Source organism: Mugil cephalus, chromosome 11, assembly GCF_022458985.1.
Source record: "Mugil cephalus isolate CIBA_MC_2020 chromosome 11, CIBA_Mcephalus_1.1, whole genome shotgun sequence".
NCBI lineage: Eukaryota > Metazoa > Chordata > Actinopteri > Mugiliformes > Mugilidae > Mugil > Mugil cephalus.
This window is the reverse complement of record NC_061780.1, coordinates 16273896-16296005: the sequence shown is the minus strand read 5'-3', so window position 1 is coordinate 16296005 and position 22110 is coordinate 16273896. Positions and strand designations below refer to the sequence as shown.

Here is a 22110-nt window from a genome sequence, read left to right as displayed (position 1 = left end):
AGAGAAACAAGCGTTGTTAGCAAAATGCCTTCAAGTGTGATTTTCATTAACCAATTTTAGGATAAAGTGCAATGAGCTCACGTTTTTATATTTACATTGCATACGCTGGTAAATTTCAGTGTAAATACTGGACGTAAAAGAAGCAGCAGGTCAGAGGTAAGCAGGCTGTTAACAGGCTCCTTTTTCCAAATTTAACATAAGTCTTTATTTGTCTCCTTCCTCTTAGCAACCGCTGTTCTGTGGTAAAACCAGTGACTCAGCTATTAAAGAAATCAATTAATTATTGACTAATCCATGTCAATCATGAATGGCAGCCTAATTATTCGAGAATATACGAAATGAAAGGAGATTTCTTTAATTAAGTTAATCCATTACAGCGTGTGTTTTGTATTTCTTTCTTTGCCTCAGTGTTTCGTTGTTAGTTTATACTCTCACTGACTTTGTGTTGCTTTCAACTCACTGGTCGTGATTGTGTTCCTTGCCCTCGGTCTAATTTATCAAATTGCAGAAGCTTAATTTGAGTTTAATTTCATTGTGATATGATTGCAGTGGTGCCGGGGTCTACCCTGACTCCACATGTGGCTGTGGTGGTGGTGGTATGCTGATGGAGGGAAGTTTGCTGTGTTCCATTGGGCTAAATCACAGAAAAAGATTAATTAGTACTTGCCTGGGTTGTGCGCATTAATCGTTACAGCTTTCAGCTATTTTCTTGTAGTCGTTGCTCCGTTAATGCCAGTGTTAATGCTGGCTTAAACTGCTGTACCAGCACAGGAAGAAATATTGTTTTACGTGTTTCAATAAGCCTGCAACATCTGATTAAAATCTGTACTGCACGGTAACATTTGTCAGTGGTGATGTGATGCAAATGTTGTGTGCATCTTGATTTTCCTTGATCTTCTCTCCCTCCTCAGCATCCACCGTGCTGCGGTAGCCAATCTCGCTATTAATCTGATCGTAACTGACGGCTGGATGGGCCTTCATCCGATTGGCCAGATGGTGTGAATGCCTGGCTCGTGTGTCCAGGGTTCCATCTCATGCGTCAAATGTTCGGTTGCTGACTGTGAATGCATGCCCCCTGTAAATAGAAATGTCTTTTCCTCTGCTGCATTCACACTGAAGGTGCCCCTTTTCATTTGAATGAATTTACGGCACGCGGCTGTGGCTGAATGAGGTGCAGAAAATCAACCAACTTTACATTGTGCAACCTTGTCGTGAAGGACCATGCGACATAACTAACTGTAATGAGGGAAGGCATAAAGCGAGAAGTATGTATTTACTTGCTGCATTTGCATGATAAAACCATTTGCCTTTTCAAGACCCGCACAGTGCAGTTTGTCCGTGTTCACGTGTGCCATCTTTCCCATGCGACTTAGCCATTAACTGGCGAAAGGCCGTCAAAATCCAGAGCGGTTCTGGAGTGGAAATGTTTAAAGGAAACTTGAGACTATGCTTTTTCCAATGCATTATCTTTTCAAACCGTCAAATGTCTATGGCAAGATTCTCACATTCTCTCTCAAAAAATTATAAACACATTAAAAGTATACATGGATAGTGTTGTAAAACCTGTGGGGGGTGAATGGAGTGGCCCTCAACTTTAATCTTGAAAGATGTCGGAACGTCTCTGGTTTGTGCCCCCCGCTGTCTAACATTCCCCCCCCTGTGAGTTTCTTCCTCACAGCAAGTTGGTAAATTCCTTTCCCTTTACCCTCAAGTAGTACCATGAAAAGGAGTCAAATTGGCAGGGGCATTCGTTTAAAGTGCCTGCATGTTTTAATAAAATTATTGATATTTGGCACCAGTGTATCAATAAGTAACTCTACCCCTCAAGATGCAGTAATTCCATATAGTCCTATGTCAATACAACACTTATAGCAGGGTCTTGTAGGTTGCACAAATTTCAATAAATGTTTGCGTAGAAACCGGTATCGATGCCGATTTCCTTAATGGATTCTAGAAACGGTTGATTCAATATCAATTAATTTAGAGTGTCTCACTGTCAAAGATTTTTACTTGGTTATGAAATACATTTTCACCAAACTAATGCCACAAGACATTTGTATTTTTTCCAGTGCTATTTTGGTTGACGCATGTTGCCAGGCGCTGCTCTCATGGGTTTGGGCTTCTGTCATTTTTTTGGATCCCCCCTCCCACGTGGACTAATCTAGTTGCTCGGGCTCATGAGATGATTTGTTGTGTGCAACTGATCTCGCTAGACGGATGCAGGAGATGGCATGTATTTCTAAAAAAAACAAAAAGAAAATCATCTGAAGATTTTTAGACATCGGTAAAAGATAATTCAAATCAATATCTTATTTGAATCATTTATTTATTTATTTATTTATTTATTTATTTTTTATCTAAATTTAAACCCAGTTGTACATTTTCCATTATTCACCAGACCAGCTCTGGACTGACTCACATTCAAATGATTTGGCTGAAATTGCATCTGTTCTCCAACAGTCAGTTTTTCCCATAACGAATTCCCTCATTGACATAATTTAGTCATTTTCCATAGATGGTAGAAAATTATACGGGATCCAATTTTATGGCTTGAAAGGAAATAATTGGTGCAATAAACTGTTCCACTGTCATAGATTACCTCAAACTAGACATGCTGCACCCTATTTTGCCTTTCGCCATCTGCCTTGAGTTATATTAATGATAACATATCATCAATATACAAGTCCAATTAAAGTTCATAAACAGCATTTATCCTCAAGGGAATGGCTCTTGGATGGATATAATGTGGGACTGTAATGAGAAATGTCAGATGGATAAATGATAGGAGACATTCTGTAAGTGTGCCACCCTAAGTATAAATATCTGTTCATATATATACATATGTATCTGTAGAGATAAGGTGCTTGTAGTTTGACCTAATTAATAACGTTACTTTTCCGTGTTCAATAACGATATGAAAGGAGATGTTGTGTGCACGTTTAGACCAACTCAAATCCTGTGGCCATTACACAATGAAAGTGGAAAACTTTAATGCAGAAAGTTTTAATAGCATACTTCCCAGTATAGGGTATAGGGGCCCTTGAAAAAGTCCGAAATGGGAGCATTTGTTTGTGATGCCGCTTGTGAACTAAAATGCTTAAGAATTGTTGCGTTTTGAAATGAGATCACGTGTATGTGTGAATAGAGGTGATATATTTTTTTTTTTTAACAATTTATTGTGCAGCCCTACTGCAGTGCTTCTGTGCTGGGGGTCAGTGATGACTAAGATGGGCAGAATAACTCACTGTGGGATTGAAGAGTGCAGAGCTGTGTGAGGTCAATATATTTTTGTCAGCAGTATGAAAGGGGGAGTTTGGCAAAAATAGAATTGTATAGTAAATGGGTTCAATATGCATTTTTCTTCATTCAGTGTGACGCTCCACAGTTCTTCCAAGAGCACACTCAGGTGTTTGTTTACTCCGATGATGGTTCAAGCATCTGTGGTTGAAGAAAGCTGGATTATCAAGCAGTGACAGAAAACATCGCCACACTGCTATGAGACGAAAGCAAATGTCTCATTTTCATGGGTTCCAACCTCTAACCTCTAAATTGCACTTTGTTGTTCTCAGTCTTTTAGCCGCAGAGAACTGTGGCTGTTTTGAGTAGGATGCGTACTTCCATAGTTTTATATCCAACAATGTTGCACAGTCAGCCTGTAGCAACATAAATATTTAATAGTGGATCCACGAGGGTACTATACAGTGTAATTCTTATGCCAAGGTATTCATTGCTGAAACACTAGAAATCCGAAAACTAAAATTAGAAAATCTATAAACACTGTATCGCAGAATGAATTCTGGCAACAGTCTAATTGTGAGATTTTTTTTGACAAATATTGTAATTTAGACTTGCAATTGAAGTTAGCTTTCAGGTAATTATGCACTTATTAAAAATAAATATAAAAATAAAAATAAATATAAAAAAAAGTAATGGAGCAGTCCCACACAAGATGACGTTAAGCACTCTTAGGTAAGTAAGGAATTGATCTTGTATATGAATCGCCTCCAACTTGAATTCATTAGGTTTTTACTTTGGATAAAGAAATAAAGATGTATATTAAGTAAATACATCTGACACTACCTTATTTATATTAAATAGCTAAAGGTGAGCCATAGAAGTGGACTTGAGACCTTTTGGTCACTTGTTTGAATCCCCTCTACATACACTTGGCAACTATTGAGCAACTCCGAAACTGCTCTCCAGGTTCCCACTGCTCCACATCATTTGCATTTATATTTTAATAGCCTTGTGTAGTTTAAAATCGACCAATTGGTTTGCAGTCAGCTAAAGTAACACATTTCAGTCATTTTTTTTTCCGACCGCAAATTAGGCTCAACACTGCAAACTTTAGGGTCCAGTGTAACATTTTATGGTCTCACCCAAGAACCTACCTTATGATAACAAGCACTGACATGATGAGGGATTTGACATAGTTAAAAAGATGGTTTAAAAAAAAAAGATGGACGTTTGCTACAGTAATAACATTACATCGCTGTTTGTGTGGATGTATGTAGTACAAAATGTGTTTGTATTGATGTGCTGCTACATTTGCACAGTTAGATTTATTAAATATCTCCCTCAAGAGATTTGTTGTTCTTGGCAATGCTGAACAGTGCTAGATATTTATACACCTATAATTTAGAAACTCCTTGGATTTTAGGAGAGATTATTGATAACATAGTGTTAGCAATTTGCAAAGCATGAAGCCAGAGACAATATTTTGTTGAGACTCGTTAAATTGACATGAAACTAATCCTTCCATTCAGAGAGAAGGGGGAAAACCACGACTAATTCTTGCTATGAGACAAAAACAAATGGCTGAAATGTTGATGGGTTTTTCTTCCTGATCCAGCTCGAACCCCTAAATAGCAGTGTTGTTCTTTGTATTTCAGTCGCACTTTTGTTTGTTTTCCCCCACAATGTCAGGCTACACTGTGTGGTGCCAGAAAATGATAATTCCATGAGTCTTCAGTATGCCTCTAGGGCCCGACGTATGCGGTAGTAGCATTCTTACACAATTAATCCTTTCCAAAAACAACTGGGAAGGAAGAAAAAAAGACAACAACAATCTTTTTTTCCTCTTGGGATTTCTTAACTTTTATTTAACTTTGTCAAGAAAGGTTGCTGCATATACTTTGCCATTGTCACTTCCAGCAACATGTTTCAAAAGATGCTTATATCCATATGGTGACATCTGAAACCGTTTTTCATGTTTTCCTTTCCCTTTCTTGGAATGTGCCCTGATGTGTTGTTGCTCAGGTGTTATTTTAGCTGGGTGAACATAATGACAGGACCATCCTGTGTTCAGCCTTTCTTTCCCCCTTTGAGGGCATTTAAAAATAGAAACCTTGATCGAGATTAAAGAGGCCTTTTATTTATTAATGCTATTAATTAATTAAGGGAGAATTTCCGAAGGGAACTGGACAAAAGCGACAGTGAATATTTTACATGAAAAAGAATTGACGTCCCCGTGATGGACCTGATTATTGTGTCTCCCCATTGATCTTTGTATTCTCTTTGCTCTGTGAAGTTTTTCTCCATCCCTCTTACTCGGCGCTGAACTTACATTATGCTCAGTCCCCTATGCCTGAGAATAGCTGGTTGTAGCACTCATTATTGAGCTGAAATTATATGCTGAGCAAAGTGCAGGAGAGTGATGATAGAGTCTTTTATTCCACTATTGTCCCGCACAGTGTCCTGATTACTGTGATCTTTTTCTGCTTCCATTATACAGTCACCACGACAAGTTTAGTTTACATTTAGATTCTTAACCTGGCTATGCTGTCTTGTTTTCTTGCTGTAGCTTGTGAACATCCAGTCCCTGAAAAAGATATTCTTGCTTGGTATTTTAATCAATAGCCTTTTTGAAAGATGATTCTGGGGTTAATTGTGGACCTGCTAGTTCATTTTAATGTTTAATGCAAGTCCCCTTCATATAATTTTAACACAAGCTTCAGCGGTTGCTTTTTACTTTGTTATCTGGGCAATGTTAATTGTTGTACTTTATAACAGAACACAGCCAGAGTACTGTTTTTCTCTGTCTGTCTCTGTGTGGATTTTGTGTGTCAGTCTGGTTTGTGTAACTGTGTGATTAGGATTTTGATCAAGGGATGGAAAAAATCTTCACACAGCAGAACTCGTTGTGTTAAGCTCAGTTCCTCAAACTTAACTGATCTTTCTCGAACTCATCATATCCTTACTGACATGGAATATTAAACATTTCCATGATGTGTTTGCATGTCAACTTCATTATTGGCCAAATTAGTCAGACAATTCCATTTAGATTTTAAATTATTTTGTACTTACTCCCCCAGGCAAATCTATTTGATAAAAATGGCTACAGTTACTCTGTTTATTGAAAGCTAGTTATTGCTGGTCATGCCAACAGCCTTTCATAATAGGAGGCGCAGAAGCTTGAAAAGAATCGTGGGCGTACATCAATGCACCTTATGTTAGACTGAAGGAACATACAATGTGGTGTTCTCTCTGTAATTGACCAAAGTAACTAAGACAAGTTTTCAACAATACATGGTTTGCATGGACCTGCAAATGACACCATAAGACATGTCGCCAAAGTTTTAGCTTTCCTACGATTGGCAAATGGTAGAGCAACTTCAGTGTGCAACAAACTTGCCAAAAGGGCATCCAGACATTATCGTGCAGTTATCAGTACAGTCCAGACAATGAATATTTAAACAACTATTGTTCTTCATGGTCTCTGCTTCATGCAGGTTTGACATGCAGTTGTGCACAAAAGAGCTCAGGCGTGGTTTGATTGAGAGTTGACTGAGGCAGATCAAAGAATTCGGACACAGAGTCGGGAGTAAAGAAGTGACCATATATGTGCATCAAGATAATAATGTGTCCGTCTGTCAACGGATTTAATTGGGGAAGAAACACCCCTTTCTGACAGCATGGCAAGTCCAAAGGGCACTTCTATCTGCAGCGTACATAGTTCTTTGTCAGCAATCAAGAGAAGATGCTTTTTTTTTTTTTTTTTTTTACTTCAGAGGATTCGCAGAAAAATGCCAACTCCTTGACAACTGCAGCTGACCATCATTTATTGTGAAACAAAGTTCTACGGGATGGTGTAGTACAGTTCAAACTATAAAAACTATGGACAGACAAAAGTGTGTGTGTGTGTGGAGGGAAGAACATGGTCCAAAACATAGAAACATTATCTGAAACATTGTAGTGGTTTTCTTATGACTTTGTCACGAATGACTACCAATAGAGCTGGTGCACTGGTTTTAATTGATTTATTGCTTCAACAAAAGCGTTGGAATTCATTGGCAATCTGCACTGTCTCTGTGCTTGTCATTTTTTTGAAATTTGTTGTTTCTCTCCAACTGTTTTAGTGTTTGTGTGTAATTCATCAAGTCTTGAATTTGCCGTCTAGTTTTTTTTTTTTTTTTTTTTTTTTTTTTTTTTTTGGTATTGTTCAGCTGTCTATCAAACATTGTTTTTTAAATCTTAGCTTTGTTGCTGCCGGAGGATTCTGCAGTCTCCTGACTGCCAGCCTTCGGAAAAAGTACCAAAATCATGTTTTTTAAACTGCTAAAAATCTGTATGCAAATAGTAATTGTTTTACTGTATCCCAGTGCGACCTGTTTTCAAAAAAAAAAGCCCTGTTTGCACGGGACCACCATCACCTCTAGTAATTTGTAATAACTGTGGAGTTCGTCTGTGATCTGAATCCAAAGCAAAAAAAAAATACACTGCAGATTACCAGGAAATCTGCATCTCTTTGATTTGGGGTAAGGAAAGGAGGTTTGTTTGTGCCTCCTTCTCACTTGATAATTATAGAGACTGTGTTTGGAATTATAAACGAAATGTAAAGTTTAGGAAGCAGTTTGGGTGCATATTGAAGATGTTGCTGCACTGTATGGAGACTAATTTGCAGGAAGAGCAAGATTTAAATCATCTGGTGAAATGTGGAACCATGATGAGATGGATGACATATGAATAAAATCCAATACATCAAAATGCGCTGTCATGCATATGCATTAATGTGTTCATCTCACTGGTAAAGGTGATGCTCATTTAAATACTGCCATACTGCTTATTAGTTCTCTCCTGGGATCAATTCAGGTTTATCACCTTTTAATGATTTAGTTTTTATTAAACGAGGCCTGTGAAATACCTGAAACTGTTAAAAAATGTAGATGTGTAAGAGGTACAGTGTTGAAATGTAGTGTGGAAGTGGAAGCAGAAAGTAGCAGAGCCTTGACATCATATATGGGTATAGTGCGATAGATCCAAGTCCTTTGTGAATGCACCTCATACAACACAGACTTAGGAGCCTAATTTCTAAGTTACATGCAAATATGAGTAGGGCTTAAGAAGGTAAATGTCAGTGTGAATGTCAAATGTGAACACATTATGTGCATAGACGAATTTCCTTCTACAGCTTTTAATCCAGACAAGGCCAGCTGCTGAGTTCAAATATGAATGTAGAAAGTTTTTTTCTTTTTAGCTATATTGCAGATGACCATCGTATTGGTCTTCTTTTCTTGTAATATTTGATTTATAGTTAACTTATCAGCAAGGTACAAGTCCCAGTGATAAAAGACAAATTTCATTTTTAAGCTAAAATCATTAAAGGTGCATAATTCCCATCCGCTTGGACCTTGGTTCGGCCGCTGCTCATATCTTAAAATATGCAGCCCTCATATTAACATTTGCGGTCCTTTGCAGAGTTCTTAAACTTTCAAAATGAAAACGCTGAGACACATCACAGAACTGCCTTACTAAACTGAGGTTTATTTCCATAGTGCCATTCTTTCTGTATTCTTCAGGGCAGATGTCACATTCGCAAGCACTTCACGCACTTGGACAGACTTTACTATGTACACAAACCACATTTATGAATAAAACATTGTAACTAACTAGGATGCACAAATTCACTGCACAGTACAATTTGTTTTGTTTGTTGTTACAACTAGGCGTGAGTTGAAACTTAATTCACTGTTGGTATAAGAGTTCTTTATATTTTCATACTCCTCATTTATTTGACAGTGTAGTGGTCGGACATTTACATTTTAACATCCTTAACTCAGGTCACTTTTCAGTTGACACCTTGAGGTTTACGTGGTCCAACATAAAACTGTGACTCCTGACCCGTGTTCTATGGATTACTTTGTCCTGTGCTAAAAATCCCAAAGCATGGACAGCACTAGTTATGGAACAAATGTTGCCACTTACAAGTGGTGCCTACATTGTGTTTTCTTCCAGAATGAACATGGCAGGAGCAGTACATAAATGTTACTCTATATTGTAAAGAGGTACAGACCAATCCAAGTACAGTTTCCTCTTGCAGTGAGAGGGCAAAGGATATAATTGAAATATATCCAAGTCACAAGTGAGAGTTAAGTGTAATTTATTTTGTATTTGACTCATTACGACAAGTATTTGTTAAAAAATTAGGTACTTGAGGTTCCTGTTCAAATGTGTATTCGTTTTTTTTGCATGCTCTATTGTTTTTGATTTATTTTTTCTTAAAAGATAAAGTTGCTGCTGTAAAACCATTATGGTTTTAGTCATTCCTAGAGCAGTGTAGTTTTCATAATTGTATAATGAATGTTGGAACCTGGTCTTTGACTTTTGAGCTGATCTGAGTCACCACGCCAGAGATCAAGATTAGTTTTTCTTCTGCAGAGTTGGAAGAAAGGAAGGAAAAGTGCTTCAGCTTTTCCTAAAGCCTTTACCGAGTTCTTAATAACTAGTTTCACACTTGTGGTTTTCTAAATCAGAATTTAAAGTTAAGAATTGTTTTAGCCGGTGGAATTGGTAATGTATTAGGAAACATCTGTAGTGTGCTGAAAAAATCACTTGTAGAGATGCAAAGTAATCCATTTTCAAAATAATTAAAAAATATTCTCTGAATACTTTTCTCATCTTGAAATGACAACATGGTTCAGTTAAAGACAAAAGATGAGCGGCACATTACACAATAGGACCATTCAGAATAACATAAAAATACATCTGTTTTTCAATTTCCTATCTTATTATTCAGTGAAGAACCAAGCTTTAGTTGACAGAATGATTTGACCTTTAATTCTTCAGTTATTAAAATGAATTATCTGTATCTGGTGCGTCTTCGATGATTTAGGATATGTCAGTGTAAAGTAAGTCTATTAATCTCCCCCTGCTGTTTTTCTCTTTGTTTCGAGGAGCCGGCCAGCGGGAAGGTCTTTATTCACCTTAGTAAGCAACGGTTTCCAACAATAAAGTAAAGGCAAGCAGTTCAGTTTAATTGCTACTTACTTGGTAAGATCAAAACACTTAAGGTCTCTTTCCCAGTCTGTTTTTGTTCCTTCTTCTTTCACACAAAGAGGTTAAGAGTGGTGTTGCAACAAAGTGCCGTGGGCAGAGACAAACACAAAAAGATACAAAGGGCCAAAGCGGCACAAACGACCAACCAGCTACGTAAGGAAAGGCAAGGGTAGATAAACAACTTTACGCATTGAGGAACAAAAAGTGAGATGAAGGCAGTATGACAACACAGAGGGAGGGGCGCATGGAGGTACACAGACAGCAAGATGAATCGAGGTACATATTTCCTGTCTCTCTCTCATCCCTCTCTATGGTGTGGTGATACTGACACACTAATCAGGTGGCGGGAATGTCTGACAGCTACCTTCAGGGCTGATGTAGTGTGTTCAGGTGGAAGGAAAGGCTGCATCAGTCCAGGCAATTATTGGCACTTTGTTCCCAGGCACACGGCCATTCTTTTTGCCATCGGAGTGATCCATGAACAGGGGGCGCTCTAACAGCTCAGACAGACAATTTCTGGTCGACTTGGAAAGTAATATAGATTCATGACACCTGGTTAAGCAAGTTAGACTTCTAATACCTGTTCATGGCTGCACATTTTTTTTATTTTATTATTTGTTTATGACTAACCTTTGATCGAGTGTATACAAGTTTCAAAGGTGGGAGCTCAGTACATACCCACTGCAAGCTCTGCCACTGTGTTTTCCCAAGTGTTTTTGTTTTTGAATAGGCTTTGATCAGATCCATCAAAGAATTTTCATGCAGGTTGTTTGCCTCTGACCTTGTATCGTTCCTTCTGCACTGAAACCCTTCATTTCTACCCTGTCAAATAGTACTTCTGTACCATGAGCCTATTGAACGCTTGAATGAGGTTTAACTCATTTTGATATCGATGGTGATGTTGATGATAATACACTGATTAGATAAAGATACACTATCTTGGGATGCGATGGTGGCATGGATATGAAAATGTCCAGTTCAGAAGCAACAAACGATCCCTGAAATAGACAACACAATTTTTTTTAAAACCAGAATCAAGAGTTGGACAATCTACATTTCCATACCAAGTTTAAGGTTGTGTTTAGGCCAATGGATGCTGTGTGTTACTTATCTATTCTTATGTCATGTATGGATTTCTCTAGATTCATTTCCTAGTACGCAGTTGGGAGACCTGCTTTGACAGATCATGTGCTGTCATCATGGGTGGGTGGCCAAGCGATAAGCGTTGTCTTGTAAACCTTGATCCACATCCACACCTACAAATTCCCTTTCGGAGAGCTGTGGAGTTTATGGTTAGAGGTGCAGCTTAGGACCGAAAGGGGCCCAGGTTTGTCGCCTCCCTTTTTTTTTTTCTTCTCTTCCCAAAAGCCACAGATAAGGACACAGTAACGACACTCAGGCTTCGACCTCCAACACTCGGAAATTCACTGTAATAATCCAAATACTCAGTGATGCATCTGTAGTGATTTCAGTTCTAGTAAAAGCAACTTATTTTTCTTTTGGGATATTGGCATTTTTCAGCTACTTGTTGCAGTACTGCCTTCTATTGAATAATATGAATGATTTTTCTCACTTTTGACCTTTTTTTTTTTTTTAATATTCCATTGGCATATTTCACACAAATCCATGTGTGAATGTGTCAAAGATGTCAACTAGTCCTCGCAGCTCAATTGCAATCGAATCTTCCTGGAGGCTCCTTCTAATTGTTAAAAAGGCTGGATCACGTAGACTCTAACCCTAGAGTCTTTTCAGGATGTTTGTGTTGCTTATGAATCTCAGCCAAGACTAGTTGGAAAATGCAGATGAATCAAGAACTAAAGGTTTATTAGTTGTGATTTTTAATTTTTGGTTAATCATAGGATTCATTGTCCACTCAAAATATTGGCTGCATTAGTAAAAACTATTGACAGATTAATTGAAAACAGTAGTTGCTGCTGTAAATATTTAGCGCTTGCAGTTTTTAAAATATGATCAGCACACTATTTGTTCTCTATGCAGAATTCCCATGTCTATTATGTGATGAGTCATAACTAGTCTGAAGGCACAAGGGAGACCTACACAATATTAGGAAGGTGGACATAATGTTATGCCTGATTGGGATGCTCTAGTATTTTATGTCTTTTTTGTGCATTTTCAAACAGAAATGTGATTTGATTTGCAGACTTTTGTCTGAAATCTGAGTCGGGAGTTTCTTTTGTGTGAGAAGACAGCAGACCCCTCTGTGTTTTATTTGTTAATGACATTTTTCCACCATTCACCTGATGCTCCGGTTGCCAGAGCAACAGGCTGCTGTGAATGCCAGATGATGGCGATCTCTTTGCTTGCTTATTTTTATTTAGACATGTCCTGTAGGTCACAATGTGCTTCTGCTGACCAAAACAAAAACTAATCATTAAAAATTACGTAGCTACATCTATCTATCCATCCCTATCTCTCTCTATATATCTATATACATATATATATATATATATATATATATATATATATATCTATATCTATATATATATATATATATATATATATATATATATATATATATATATATATATATATATATACACATATATATACATATACACAGTGAAACATTCTTGACATGCTGTTGAAATGTTAGGGTTCTCTTTGTAACAAAGCATTTTCTTCTTGTCGTTGTCAGAACCTGCAGACAAACGAAAAAAGGTACAAGATTCGTTCTGAACAAATATTTCTCGGGCAATTGCTGGTTTTCAGTCCCAAGATTTCAGTGTGAGCTTGTTCAAGTTTAAATTATTCTTACAGCTCCCTAATCAGTGAAACACAGATTTTCATGTTGGAATTCAAAATTTTGACCAACTGTGCCTTGACTATCACCCCCCTCATCCTTTTCAGTCCCAGCTTTAGACGAGATGTCTTCCACTTATGTGGACTAACCCCATGACATCCTCAGTCCCTGATTATTTTGTGCCAAGATGACAACAGCACAGTCTAAGAAAGGATTTATTTCTGTTTGAGGTTCAGTTTGGTGTTTGGTATTTTTCTCTCATCATAGATAGATATTAGATGCTTTTATGCTCTTTACTTGTTGCTTTTAACTTGTAGCACTCTGGATAAAAAGTGCGTTATAAATACATTATTATTTTTTTTTTTTAATTATTAGATTTGTTTTTACATCTCTGATGAAGAATAAATAGCTAGACTTTAACTTATCAGGCCGTATTCTTCCAATTACCCTGAAAATATGAATGTGCCACTGAATATGTTTTCCATGCCTTACCGTGTCACATGTTGCCATAGCAGCAAGTCCTGTTCACTCCAGTGTTTATAGTAAATACTTTAGCATAACAGTTTGCTTAAGTTTTGATTTGTAGACACACTAATTTAGTCTATATTCCACTGTGTACTCTGTTCCACTGCTGCAGTAACTATTGCTGGTCAAGGCTTTTTAGTATAATTGTGTAACTGCACTCTAGCTGGTGGGTGCCATTGACATCAGTGTGAGCATGTATTCTGCAGCCACTGATTGTTCTGTTCCTTTCTGTTCTGCTCAGCCAATAATTAGTTCCCCCATGGATCCTCCTTCCCAGACTTGGGGTAAGGAGTGCAGTTATAAAGACTGCCCAGCTTGACATCAAACTGTGATTCATCGAATATATATAACCCCCGCATGAAAATGGCAGTGTGGACCCCTCCACCTCTGTCTTCCTGTTCAAATGGCAAACTGAGGGAGAGAGTCGTGTTGCAATAAAAAGACTTGAGGCTTATGTGTTACATGCGGCACCAGCTAACTGTTGGGCCAAAGGAAAAGGCCAGGGTTACACACTCGACTTTCCAGTGTGACTTTTGTGAATGATGACAAAAAAAAGCTAAAGTTAGATCCAACAGAATGTCTGACATTTTCATCTGAACTGTCTTGAATTCACAAACCTTCATGTTTCAGTTGTCCACACCTGCAGATATGTTGTTGCATTTGTCATTTCCACTTTAGTTTTCTCTGCTTTTCATGCTTTTGGACCTGTAAAATGAATGACGATATTTTAATATTGAGATTGTAGCCACTTTGGATACTGCCCAACCTCATGTCAGTTGGTAAAAGCATAATGTGTTTAAAAAATCATTTAAAAAAACAGGAGCGGTACTTGTTGCAGACCAACACAGATTTATCTTGTGATTCCCAAACTTGCATTTACTTTTAATTTAACCTCGATAGCTTGTCGAAAACCCTAACAAATTTATGTTATATTTACTGTATTTAAAACTGCATCATGTAGCAAGTAACTTTTAGCAGGAACTTGGCTTGCAGTGCAGTGCCTGAGAAAAGGGGCAATTATTTACTGCACAGTTCACGGTGCTGTAATTGGAAACTCTACTGAAGCTGTAAATACAGCACCCTCTTCCTTACTGTCACTGGAGGAGTTTCTCTTTTTCCACATTTGGCCTGCTGCAGACATTATTTACCTGCCCTATTGTCAAGTAAAGATTCAGTCACACAAACTACCCTAAAACGAGAAAATATAAATAAATAACAAGAGAAACAACAAATGCAATTGAAAAGGAGACATTTTGTGTCGCGCACAATTCAGTCCATACTTTGCTGCCTGGGTTACAGCAGTGGAAGGTCGATAGAACACCAGCAACTGCCGCTGAGGAACGGTCAGCAACACATCTTGTTTACGATGTCGTGAAAGCAAATGGATTTGTTTGGATCTGCACCTAATTTAAAATGCAATAATGAAGCAGTCTGTTACAATGCAGCTGCAGGCCCTCAAACGGCATCCAACAATAGGGCAAGTTCCTGCTTGGGATTATATACTACTTGGCGTGTTATTGGTGGACAAATTGTAATACAATTCTTGGAGCACTTCTGTTTTATTAGACTCTACAAACGCACCTGTTGTGTGAGGTGTTTGATCATTGAACACTGTGCAGTGTTAGTGCATCATTACTCTCAACAGAAACTTATTCATTTACAGTAAATTACTTCTCAAGAGGCCTATCTGGTTAAATACAAGCATGGCACATGCTTAACATTTTGGATTTTTGCCTCACAACTTTTTAATTGGAATTGCTACTGTTTGGAGTAATAAAAGGTCTAATTTGTTTTACAAGTAGTTGACATTAAAATGTCAGAGTTGATTGCTCTCTTGTGTGATTTTAGCATGTGGAAGCAGCAAAATGCAAATGTTTTAATATGTGTATAACAGTTGGCAGGTTGTGGTGGGCATCATCATTTACATTTCTCTAAAAGCTTTGTAAAAGGTTTATTTAATCAGGCTTGGCCTGCAAATGTATCATATAATTTTTATTATTGTTTCGAAATGTGATGACATTAAATCATACTTTCAGTACTGAAGTCTTTGTCTTTTATCTGCAGGTTAACAGGATTTACCATCCCTGCACCTGTTACCAGTTCTGGCTCCATTTTTTCGCTGAGGCTTACCAGTGACTTTGCAGTAAGTGCTCATGGATTTAAGGCAGTTTATGAAGGTAAGGACAGCATCATTTTATTCCCTTTGTCTCCTAAACTGCCTTTTATATCAAATATAACAGGAGTATGTGATTTAAGTGAGATGCAGTATGTTGAAGACCATTGTAAACTGCTCTTCACTGACAAGAAACATGCATCGGCCAAGAAAGCCGGCACCAACTATTCTTAAGACAGAAACGTGTGATCACATTTACCTGTACCTGATTTCCTCTGGGACTTCTACTGTTGAGTTGTGAAAACATTAGGTACTTCAATTAAGCAAATTAATCTCATATTTTCCAAATCAACATCCCGCCCCCCAAAGTCCTGAACCTTTTCTGTGACTCCAGAGGTGCATCAGAAATTGCGTGGCAGATGGCGATGGGAATTAGTTGAACTAATGGATGTACTGAGTTATCTGTGTTGAAGCAGAGCTGAGTGCAGTGGGGAGCTGTCTAAATATGAACTATCCTTCTGTGACCATCTTCCTCACCCCTGCTCCTTTCCCACTGCTCCTTCAGTTGAATTTCTTTGCTAAGCCATCTATTTTTCCTCTTTGCTTTTTACTCACATTTTGCACTGGTGAAAAAAAGCTTTCGGACACCCTATGCATACGTGAAATATCGTATTAAGAAGGTCTACAAATGCAATTTCTTTGAGTACAGTCACAGACAAAACACTAAGAAATCCTAAAAAAGGAATAAAAAACTTAAAATTGATTGGTTCCATAAAAGTACAGAAGAATTTTTGAGTATTGTTTAATGTTTACGCCACAGAATGAAGTTAATGAGTTCTTTTTACACTGTGTGAATTAACACAATTTTCTTTCGGTTCTTATATTATCAGACTTATTTATTTAGTGTTGTTGTTTTTGACACTATACAAGTAATTTATTTAACGTGTTCAAGTCAAGTGAGATTGCACCGTGGAACTTGTCTTATGATGGAGAAACTACCAAAACAATAACTTGACCAACACACCAGCCCTAGCAACAGCAACAACTCACAATATATTAACCAACTAATATTATTCAGTAGTACAACATTAGGATGTTTGGCTCTACGTATCCCTAGCAGCTTTTCATATGGAAAACCTCTTGTCAATGACAAAGAGTTTTGCTTTAAGAGTTAAAATTGTGAAAAATTGTGAAGTCAACATACTCAGTTGGTAAATGGCCTTCTACTTATAAGTACTTTTTTCTACCTTTTTACCCCACTTTTCCGTGACAGTGACACATCTTCCCATACATTCACACAAGCACACATTTACACACCAGTCCCACATCGGGGTTCATTGACTTACTCATGGTGTTCATTCACTGGGGATCAAACTGCTAACCCTCTAGTTTGTGGTCTACTTTCACTGCATACTGAGCCACAATAATGTCTTGTAGAAACTTGTAGATGGCATTGAACATGCATACAGACTGATCTTGAATGCATCTTTTATCTTCATGTCAAAAATCATGATATGCTTGACTATTTTCATTTTCTTCTGTCAAAGACCTGTATACACAATGTGTATATATATAAAAACAAATTCAGATTCAGTGTACTCATCCATAATGTATTAATTTCCAAAGCATAGTACCTCTCAGTCACTGCTATACTGTATATTCTTCCTTGTTATGCTGATGTGGCTAGCTACATCTTGCACATGAATATGTATGCGCTCCTCATTCTTATGACTGAATGTGTGTGTTGCTTCCACACTCTCAGAGATGATTGAATCATGACTATAATTAAGTGGATTTGAATCTACACGCAAACCAAGGACACAATGAAGGACACGGCCAGATGGAATCTAATTTTGACGGCCTGTCAATCTTTTGCCAAGCATGTTGAAATGCAAATGCATCTCCAACTTTTTGGCTATGTTATTACTGATTAGTGCATACTTTCCTGTGTTACAATGGCTCTGCCAGTGTTATCCTGGTGTGAAGCTACATTTATTATATGGTAGAGCTATGCAGCCTTTTCTACAACACAGCCAAACAATGGACACTAGCGCTGTCCTAGGGATGGGTTGGTGTAAAGCTATCCGTTTGCCCTTTGTTGAAGTTTGTGTGTTTGCAACAAAAACATTGCTGTGTCTACCTACAACCAGCCTTGATGCAAACATTACATGCCCTTTTGTTGGAAAAGTCTTTGAAAGACAGCTGACCCATGAAATGGAATTTCATCTTTTCTCCTCAAATCATTTCATTTGTCCTTCTGTCACAATGCAGATTGTCCACCGAGTTGGAAAAATATGTTTATGTGTGCATGTACTGTGAGCGTTTGTTGTTTACCAGCTGCTTTGCCGTGTAATCCAAGCTGGGTTCAGTCAGAACTGTATTCCCCACCTGGAAAAAAACAAAAAACAAAACTCATTTCAGCTCAGCAGCCAGTAAAGCAACCATCCAGGAAGCCAGACAAACAGTCTTCACAGGCGACTCCTGTGGGGGGAAAGTGTGCTGCTTGTGTGCTCACAAACACTGCCACTCTGTCAAACTTCCATCTTCTTCAAAGAGCTACAGTCATTAGATATACAGGCGAAATAAATAGCTCAGCCCCAGAGAAATCTCGCGCCCATCTACCTCATTTACTAGTTCACATAACTCACTTGTTACCAACTTGATGAGGGATAATGCAAGTCGGACTGCTGCTGTTTGTGTATGTGAATTATACATACAAGCTGCAGAGTTTGTTTTAATGAATATTTCCTGTCGTGTTTTTTGTGTATATGCTAGTTTAACTAATTCCTTTGTACATATTTTTGTAAATACACCACAGTTTACAATTTGACGACATTCACTTGGTTAAAACAGTCTGTCTTGCATTCATTTTTTGCTTTTGGGTTTCTCTAATTTAGCAGTCTGACTTAGCAATCTGCTGTGTATGTTATGCACCATATGCATGTACGTTTTTGAGTAGACTTTATTCTGCATATTTCGCTTTGTGAGGTCGTGAGTATGCTTCTGACTTCATATCGGCGTTGTTTGCATCCATTTACCACCTTTTGTGCAGGTTTTAAACTTTAACACCAGCCCTTGGTGTTTTCAAGCAGCTGTTTTCCCAAGGTTCAGTTGTATCAACAATTTATTTAGGATCCTCCAGACAGCAGCACTTGTTAGCTCAGGGGTAACACTGTATCTAAAACACTTCATGTCTTTAGGGGGTTCTTCAAATCCTCCATAAAAATGGAAGCTTTGATGCAGTGTTAAGTGTAGCCTATTATTCAAGGTACTTCTTTTCCTCTTTCAGTTTTGCAGCTGGTTGAAACTGAAGCACAAAGTTTTATTATTATTTCTCTTACAATTTTCTTTCAACAAGAGAGGCTTATCCAAGGCAGCAACAAATATCTGCTCCATGTCTTGTGGATTAATTCAAGAGCCATGTCTGCCTGAGACATTAGTTATGACTTTCCATGCACCAAAGGGCAGTGAGTCAGTTCTAGTATAATTACAGCTGGGATGCATCTATTACTTTTTAATTAGTGACCTGGGGTGAGTTTCTCAAAACATTTACTTGCAAGAATGGGTCTTCTGTTTCTCTACATAGTGCTCTCAAGAACAACCCCAGTTAGTATACCTGATAGTTACTATAAGTGAACATGTTACGTTTTTTCAGTTCTTATAGAAAATGGGGGTCAGACCAGTGGGTCTGTAAATGGATGTATAATTAGCATAATGGACATTAATTAAACATCTTAAGTCCTTGATTTAAAAATTGTATTGAGGTTAGCTAGCTGTGATACTTTAGGGCATTTAAACTCTCGCATTAAAAAAACATTTATTTAGGACAACTTCTTGAAAAAATGAAGTGTCATCCTGGAAACTAATTTATGTTATCACATTTTTATTTGGTGCAATCTGCCCAGTGTCCCAGCAACATCTGGCAGCTCTAATTCGAGTTCTGTTCAGAAGCAAACTGAGGTTCACAGACTACAGTCTGCTTTTGGGTATGATTTGTAACACTCTTAACAGCCCATGATGTTGTGAGGTTTGGATTTCACATTAAACACATAGCATTCTAGTCTCACACTGAAAAACATGCATGAAACAAGTTGACATTCTTGCAAATATTCACCAAATAATTCACTTGCTTTTGCACAACAAATGAATGGTATTAGTGTGATAATCTTTTAAATTGCATATGGCTGAGGCAATGTCTTCAACCTAAACTACAGTATTAAAGGCACTAGCATACTTGATCCTAAGCTAACTGTGTCATGCTCTAGTAGTCTCAGAAACCTCTTCCCACCATACTTGCACATATGTCATGCATTGCTTCTGAGCCTGACCACATTTATTTATTTTTTTTAACATCATTGGCACGGTTCTGTACCAATAAGTCATCCAAAACATGCTTTGCGGCGTAGTTCAGTAGCCAGGCTCATGCTGCATTTCTTTTTAATTGGCCTGTGAGTGGTAAATGGCTAAATGAAAGTGTGTCTATGGTGTTTTCCAGTGACTATCACTGCTCTTGCATTTTTAATGTCAAGTCAAATGCTATTGGTGTGCTGGAAGGCTTTGCAGCAAACCATTGGGGAGTGCTAAATCTGGTTGCATACAGCACCCTCTCCAACTAGTCGATTTTCTGTCTCGTACAGATATATGTATTTTTTTGGGATGCATATCTTTTCAGCTCAGCACTGTGCTGTATTTCAATCTGATATTCTCTGCTTCCAACTGTAAAGGCTTGTTGTGGTATGTTCGTAGATATTTAGATTGCCTTTGATGTGCTTAGTCACACTTTGTTGAACTCTGCAAATTTGTTATTTCAAACAAATGAATTTCAATTTCACAGGCTCTCCGCAACTCCCACAGAGACATGTTTTCTGTTAGTTGCTGGGGATGCTGTGGTATGGAAGGATGTATATGTTCATTGCACCTACGGCATCAGTGCGTTTCATAACAATTGTGAAGCAGGGCTAGAAAATAATAGAGCTGATCAAATGGCATTGGTTTAAGCATGTGTGATGCTGTGTTTACTGCAGGTTTAAAGACTTTGTCCTTGGTTTTGTTATTTCAGATAATTGTAGCATTATATATTTAAATGACCTTGTACATTTATCACACTTTTTTGCTCAGACATGTCACTCACAGCCCTGGTCAACTTCAACCTCTGAAACTTTATGTAAACAACTATTTACATATTTGTTAATGCAGAGTGCTGTAGTTGCATATGAATTCAGTACTCTCCACTGTCTCTCCACACCTCAGACCATTAACCAGTCAAATGTCAATCTCTCATGCCCTTCACTGTTCAGACCTTGCATTAAGATCTGATTTGATCGGATCAGATCTAGAGATGCATTTGGAGATGCATGTTAATGCCAGGTCTGAACACGCGTATCTAAAGGTGGCCGCTTGCGTTCAGATTGCTCAGATTGGATAGGTCTGAGCAGGCTTTGTGCTGGTGGTCTTTCACCCTCAGTTTACTGATTGTCTTCCATTAACACAGTACGCCAATACACTGTGAAGGATACCTTTCTAAAATGTTTTTTTCAAAACTTTGTGAGTTAGTTGTGGAAGGAGGTAGTGCAGCCAGTAAAAAAAAAAAAAAAAAAAAAAAACTAAGAACCCCAGCTGCATATACTTTATATTGTTTAAAATTTTACAGCTTTAGTAAAAGTCAGGAATTAGTCTTTTGGAAATGGTCATTGTCCCGGTGGGTCTGTTAAGAGTGCCAGTATTTTTCCTGTGTTACTCAACAATTTCTCTAGTTAATTTAAAAAAAAAATAAAAAATAAATAAATAATCACCTGGCAGCCTGCAGCCTGTTGGTATTTAATTTTGCTCGTAAACCTAGACAGCCGCAATTGATGGCAAGGATTTATATTGGCTCTCATTAGATATTGTACGTATGAGGGATGCATCTGAGCATCTGAGAGTAGAGAGGATTAGTAATTGGATTCCCAAAACCATTCTCTTCAAATTCTCAAATAAAACCTTCCATATTCCTCTACGTCTGTCTTTTTGTCTATAGAGCCACATAAACACACAGTTTATGTGTTTGAATTCCAGCTCTCCAGTTGGAATAATAATTCAGAAACAGATGGCATATATCAAAAATAATAATTTTACTCGACTGCATGACCAGCCACCGTGTTAAGCTATATGGTGAAAGGGAGTTTTATACTTCTACAGAAGAATACTGGATCAGACTGAGAGGGTTGTATCGATCATTAACCACCAATTGAGTTATGCAGTGTCCTTTAACATAAACCTGGGCCAAGTCTGTATACAGCACAATACAACGATTAACTAAGAGAGTGCATGTGCTTATCTACAGTGTCACATCTCATTAAGTAGTTTTGTTCTCCATTGTAGATTAATACTGAAGACATTGAATCTATGAAGGAACAGGTGTAGAAAATATATAGTACATGAGTCAATCCGTCCATCT

The 22110-nt window shown here is 37.8% G+C and overlaps 1 protein-coding gene across 5 annotated transcripts in view; it reads left to right on the top strand.

Moving 5' to 3' along the window:
* The window catches only part of LOC125016588 (CUB and sushi domain-containing protein 3-like), a 211037-nt gene that overhangs the window by 18333 nt on the left and 170594 nt on the right, over nt 1-22110 (top strand). For all 5 annotated transcript variants that reach the window (XM_047599156.1, XM_047599152.1, XM_047599153.1 and 2 more), the window contains exon 3: nt 15626-15738. In XM_047599156.1, coding sequence (XP_047455112.1) covers nt 15626-15738 — 113 coding nt within the window. The remainder of the gene's footprint in view (nt 1-15625; nt 15739-22110) is intronic.